Here is a 6,420-nt window from a genome sequence, read left to right as displayed (position 1 = left end):
ACGCCGAGGCGCATGGAGCGGCCCGGCGCGTCCTCCTCCTCCTCCAGCCGCTCGTCGGACTCTCCCTGCCTCCGCCCTGTCAAGCCGGAGCCCCAGGACACGCCGGTCAGCGCGCGCACCTGCAGCTCCGGCGTCCGCATCAGCGACTCCACCCCCCAACCGGCCGGTTCGTCCTTGTCGAGCCCAAGCCGGAGCCCAGCCTCCCCGCGGAGTACGAGGAGATAGCCCGGCGCGGCTTCTCCGACGAGGACGCCCTGCAGTGGGCGCGGGACGACTACCTCCGCGACGAGATGGTCCGGCAGCACCGGGCCCTGGAGGAGATCGAGGCCCGCAAGCGCGGGCGCGAGGACGAGCACGGCGTCGTCATCCTCGACAGCGACGACGACGAGGACGCCCCCGGACCGTCCAACCCGCCGCGCCAGCGGGGGGAGGGATGCATCAGGGACGGCGGCGGCGACTACACGCAGTTCTACAGCCTCCTCGGCATGTAGAACTGCGAGTGCGGGCGTCGGGCGGCGGGGAACGGCGAGGCAGACGGCGAGGAGCGGCGATGGAGACGGCGAGTGGCGGCCTCTAGTAGTTTTTTTTGTAAAATATGTTTAAATTTAAACGAACTCGCCGAAGTTTGCAATGAATTTGTACCATGTTTGTGCCGTGTTTAAATTTTTCAAAATAACATGGACGCCGCGACTGGGGGGCATCAGGCCCCCAACGCGCGTGTTAGCGCCGGCGCGGCGATTTTTAGGATGCGTTTGGTTGAAGGTGTCGTATGAATGGGTTGGGACCGTTCAATTTTTTTGGGATTGAACCATTCAATTCATGTGTTTGGCTGAATATAAGTGGTGAGCTAATTATTTAGGACGGGACCACCAGTCATGCTCACATAGTCATGCATGCAAAGGGTGGCCATTTGATTCGACCGATTTGGTTGGGTGGAACGGTTCAGCATCTTCATGGCATATTCTTTTCTTTTGACTCGAACCATTCATGTGCTTTATAACCAAACATGTCTATTTTCTGAACGATCCCAACCCATTCATGACCGCCCTTGCAACCAAACGCACCCTTAGCCCCTTCTGGGGGCCAACGGCTGGAGTTGCTCTAAGTACATGAGCTATTGAAGATCTCAGGCGCCGTGAGCATAGCAAATACGGAGTACCATCGTGGGCTCGTGGCGTCGACCCCGCCGCAGGGGCAAAATCGTACTTTAGCCCCGCGAAACGCAGGGGTAGGTTAATACTGGGCCGCTGCTCCCCCTCCGCCCCCCTCCTATCCCCACCTCACTCCGCTTGTGCGGCCGCGTGGTGCTGCTGCTGCGGGGTTGCGGCCGCGCTCCCCCCTCCCTTCCCCCGCAGAGCTTTCGCTCCGGTAGGATCGAAGCTCCGGCAGCCCGAATCTCCTCACGGTTCGTGCCCCTCCCCTGCCCCCCGCCGCCTCCTCATTCGGTATGGACGTTCCGCCGCGCGCCGGATCGCGCGCCGCGCCGCGCTTGCGGATTTAGGGCCGCTTCACGTTTCGATCTGCGTGGTCGATCGAGTGTCTCGTGCTGGTCAAGTTGCGCTGATTGAGTTGGGTCTTTGGGTTTGAGACGCGGTAGGGTTTTGGCGGGTTTTAGGGTTGCGTGGGCGTGCATGCCTCCTGATCTGGGTGAGGAGGAGGTTTGGATTCGTGTAATGAGCTGTGTTAGTAGGCTAAACTGCTAAAGGGCGCTTAGATCCCTGCTGGGGCGCTTCGATGGCTTTTGCATGATTAAACATGGCCGTCTAGCCTCCTGATCGATTTTATCTTCGTGGAAAAGACTTGTTGGAAGCTAGCTCACTTGTTGTGGTTGTGTGCTATATGATTGGTTCCCAGGCAAAGGCATGGGCACATGGCGTTTCTTGATGGTTGATTTGGGCAATCATTTTGTTTTCTCTAACCTAGCTGCTTGTTTCTTGCTCTTTTGAACGGTAAAATCTGGCTTTCAGGTTAAAAAACTAGATGCTTGGTTAGTAGGGATGGAACAACTCAGTTAGAGAATGCTATGGAACCAATGCCATTTATAACTTGTGCAAGTAGTAGGCAGACGGAGGTCCTGGAAACCTATTGGATAATACATGCAGCTTCAAGCTTATGTCTTATTATAGAATGATGTCAATTAAAATAGCAGACGCTCACTTGCTCTCAAATTACGGTTTACTTGGTTGTGTGCTTCTGCATGACTGATTGACTCTATGTAGAATCAGAGGGTGATGGGTGCAAAATAGTTTACACGTCTCTATTTTGTCTGCACCATTATATCTATAGCTCTTTGTTTTACTCACAGCTTGAAGCATCTGTGCTGGCTCCTTGACTATGACCATCGAGAAGATGGGTAGAAAGAAGAATCCAATTGTCTTTCTGGATGTATCGATAGGTGATGGGCCTGACGAAAGAATGATATTTGAGGTACACTTTCTTTTCCTTATAACTTTACATGCGAGTTTGGGTGGTATATATGAGATCAGCAACTCTAGCTGTGCCCTCAGATTTATCAAGTCTGATGATGTAGTACATGTGTTGATGAAAAATTCATTTTCCTCGCAGCTGTTTGCTAATGTTGCTCCCCTTACAGCAGAGAACTTCAGAGCATTATGCACAGGTAATGCTCCTTAAACATATTTAGGTGAATAGATACAAGTGCCATCTGTGCCCAAGTTGTACTTGTGACTGTAAAAAATTAGCTGCAGTTCTGGTTTAGAAGGTTTATTGTGAACTTTGAACACTAGTAGGTAAATAGAATGCCAAATTGCCAATATTTGCAGATTTGCTTGTTGAAACCATCTGGTGACTTTTAGTAGTGGCCAACACTCTAGCCAGATTGATTTCATCCTCTCGAGAAGAGAAGATAGGCGTGCGTGCCTAGACTGTAAGGTGATACCTGGGGAGAGTGTTGTACCCCAGCATAAGCTGGTGGTTGCTGACTTCCGCTTTCGGATTCGTGTCCAGCGGGATAAGCGTGCCAAGGTCGCTAGAACGAAGTGGTGGAGGCTCAAGGGGTAGGTAGCTCAGGTGTTCAAGGAGAGGGTATTTAAGGAGGGCCCTTGGGAGGAAGGAGGGGATGCGGACAATGTGTGGACGAAGATGGCGACTTGCATTCGTAAGGTGGCCTCGGAGGAGTTTGGAGTGTCCAGGGGAAGGAGAAGCGAAGATAAGGATACCTGGTGGTGGAATGATGATGTCCAGAAGGCGCTTAAAGAGAAGAAAGATTGCTTCAGACGCCTATACCTGGATAGGAGTGCAGACAACATAGAGAAGTACAAGATGGCGAAGAAGGCCGCAAAGCGAGCTGTTGGTGAAGCAAGGGGTCTGGCATATGAGGACCTCTACCAACGGTTAGGCACGAAGGAAGGTGAAAGGGACATCTATAAGATGGCTAAGATCCGGGAGAGGAAGACGAGGGATATTGGCCAAGTTAAATGCATCAAGGACGGAGCAGGCCAACTCTTGGTGAAGGACGAAGAGATTAAGCATAGATGGCGGGAGTACTTTGACAAGCTGTTCAATGGGGAGAATGAGAGTTCTACCATTGAACTGAATGACTCCTTTGATGAGACCAGCATGCGTTTTGTGCGGCGCATCCAGGAGTCTGAGGTGAAGGAGGCTTTAAAAAGGATGAAAGGAGGCAAGGCGATGGGCCCTGATTGTATCCCCATTGAGGTGTGGAAAGGTCTCGGGGACATAGCGATAGTATGGCTAACCAAGCTTTTCAACCTCATTTTTCGGGCAAACAAGATGCCAGAAGAATGGAGACGGAGTATATTAGTACCAATCTTCAAGAACAAGGGGGATGTTCAGAGTTGTACTAATTACCGTGGAATTAAGCTGATGAGCCATACAATGAAGCTATGGGAGAGAGTCATTGAGCACCGCTTAAGAAGAATGACAAGTGTGACCAAAAATCAGTTTGGTTTCATGCCTGGGAGGTCGACCATGGAAGCCATTTTCTTGGTACGACAACTTATGGAGAGATATAGGGAGCATAAGAAGGACTTGCATATGGTGTTCATTGACTTGGAGAAGGCCTATGATAAGATACCGCGGAATGTCATGTGGTGGGCCTTGGAGAAACACAAAGTCCCAGCAAAGTACATTACCCTCATCAAGGACATGTACAATAATGTTGTGACAAGTGTTCGAACAAGTGATGTCGACACCGATGACTTCCCGATTAAGATAGGACTGCATCAGGGGTCAGCTTTGAGCCCTTATCTTTTTGCATTGGTGATGGATGAGGTCACAAGGGGTATACAAGGAGATATCCCATGGTGTATGCTCTTTGCGGATGATGTGGTGCTAGTTGACGATAGTCGGACGGGGGTAAATAGAAAGTTAGAGTTATGGAGACAAACCTTGGAATCGAAAGGGTTTAGGCTTAGTAGAACTAAAACCGAGTACATGATGTGCGGTTTCAGTACTACTAGCTGTGAGGAGGAGGAGGTTAGCCTTGATGGCCAGGTGGTACCTCGGAAGGACACCTTTCGGTATTTGGGGTCAATGTTGCAGGAGGATGGGGGTATTGATGAAGATGTGAACCATCGAATCAAAGCCGGATGGATGAAGTGGCGCCAAGCTTCTGGCATTCTCTGTGACAAGAGAGTGCCACAAAAGCTAAAAGGCAAGTTCTACAGGACGGCGGTTCGACCCGCAATGTTGTATGGCGCGGAGTGTTGGCCGACTAAAAGGCGACATGTTCAACAGTTAGGTGTGGCGGAGATGCGTATGTTGAGATGGATGTGTGGCCACACGAGGAAGGATCGAGTCCGGAATAATGATATACGAGATAGAGTTGGGGTAGCACCAATTGAGGAGAAGCTTGTCCAACATCGTTTGAGATGGTTTGGGCATATTCAGCGCAGGCCTCCAGAAGCTCCAGTGCATAGCGGACGGCTAAAGCGTGCGGAGAATGTCAAGAGAGGGCGGGGTCGACCGATTTTGACATGGGAGGAGTCCGTTAAGAGAGACCTGAAGGATTGGAGTATCGACAAAGAGTGGGACAAGGCTTTGTTGTTGTTTGTTGTTGTTGTTGTTGCTTGTTGAAACCATGTGTTGGTGTAGTGGTTAAGGCATGCCTTTTGTTGTCCTAGGGCCCACAAGTTCAACAGGTTGATTTTATGGATTAGCTTCATTTCATGAGAAGTTCATCCTCTCCCTTGTTCCTGGTACTGTAGCTCTTGCTAATTGAGGTTCTGTGCTCCAGGTGAGATGGGAATTGGACAATCAACTAAGAAGCCATTATATTACAAGGGATCAACATTCCACCGTGTCATCAAGGGGTTCATGGCACAGGTCAGTTCTTCTTCTCTCTCTCTAGTATAATTTTATGCAGTAAATGGTTTTGCATTTGATCATCTATAATGTTTTCTCTTAGGTTAGCTTTAATTTTTCTGTTTTTAGTCAATTTCCTGTTTCCCTCTCCATGATGTAGGATGCAGGGCAGATGATCTCGACTGCTTTTCTTATCATATACTCCCTCCTTCCCAAAATGTAAGGCACGTTTGACTTTGCGCGGTTTTTGATGCATGACTTTGACTATTAATATATACCAAAATACATGGATTGAACATGTATAAATGGTATCGTCGGATTTGTCTTCCAAAACAATTTTATTTCATATGTATTTATACTAATTTTGTAAACATTGAGTAAGTAAAAATCATAGTCAAAGTTATATGTGATGAGGACGAGAAAAAGTAAAGCGCGCCTTATATTTTGGGAATGAGGGAGTAGTATTTAAAGTTGTACTTCATATTTCTGTGTTATCTACATTTTCAAAAAAGAAGAGGGAAATTTGATTGCTGTGTTACCACAGTTTGCTAATTCTCACTTGCTTTTTCCAGGGTGGTGACTTCTCAAATGGAGACGGTGAGTTATACTATTTGTTCTTTCTTCTCTTACATTTTGTTTGACCTATTTGTTCTTTCTTCTCTTACATTATGCACAAGACCCTACCATCACATGATCTCTTTCTTCTCCTGTATCTTCCATTGAAATAAAATAAGTGTTTCTGCGTCGGTGCTTATACAGAGCATATGTATGCAAGTATGCACAAGACGGTTGACAGATGCTAGTTTTGATAAAACTGTTATTTGATTAACTTGAATGAATCAACTTTAGTTCACTTCACTGATTACGAGTCGAGGGACTAGTCGAGACTAGTCGATAGACGAGTCGCAACTTGAGTGTCGACTACAAATCTCGTGTAGACTACTTGGTCTAGTCGAGCAGTCGACAGACTAGTCTGGACTAGTCGAGCTATTTGAGTCGAGCGACTCAAAATTTTGAGGGGATAAGTTACCCAGCCTGGCTGGAGCTCGTGCTCGGGCGGCAGCCATGGCCGTGACATGTAGGCGCGCGCGGCCCTGAGACGATAGAGAAGGAAGAGAGATAGAGGAGAGGAGA

At 48.6% G+C, this 6,420-nt stretch overlaps 1 protein-coding gene across 5 annotated transcripts in view; it reads left to right on the top strand.

Annotated features, from left to right (window-relative positions):
- The first annotated feature begins 1,261 nt into the window (after positions 1 to 1,261).
- LOC119322314 (peptidyl-prolyl cis-trans isomerase CYP95-like) overlaps positions 1,262 to 6,420 on the top strand; it is an 11,192-nt gene continuing 6,033 nt past the window's right edge. For 4 of the 5 annotated variants that reach the window (XM_037595806.1, XM_037595807.1, XM_037595805.1 and 1 more), the window contains exons 1-5: positions 1,262 to 1,405; positions 2,306 to 2,427; positions 2,566 to 2,620; positions 5,219 to 5,307; positions 5,859 to 5,883. In XM_037595806.1, coding sequence (XP_037451703.1) covers positions 2,335 to 2,427; positions 2,566 to 2,620; positions 5,219 to 5,307; positions 5,859 to 5,883 — 262 coding nt within the window. In that variant the 5' untranslated portion in view covers positions 1,262 to 1,405; positions 2,306 to 2,334. Of the gene's footprint in view, positions 1,406 to 2,305; positions 2,428 to 2,565; positions 2,621 to 5,218; positions 5,308 to 5,471; positions 5,506 to 5,858; positions 5,884 to 6,420 lie in introns of those variants that run through there. The other variant, XM_037595808.1, reaches the window with a different exon arrangement.

The sequence above is a fragment of the Triticum dicoccoides genome, chromosome 6B (genome assembly GCF_002162155.2).
Source record: "Triticum dicoccoides isolate Atlit2015 ecotype Zavitan chromosome 6B, WEW_v2.0, whole genome shotgun sequence".
Lineage (NCBI taxonomy): Eukaryota > Viridiplantae > Streptophyta > Magnoliopsida > Poales > Poaceae > Triticum > Triticum dicoccoides.
This window is presented reverse-complemented; position numbering and strand designations above follow the sequence as displayed.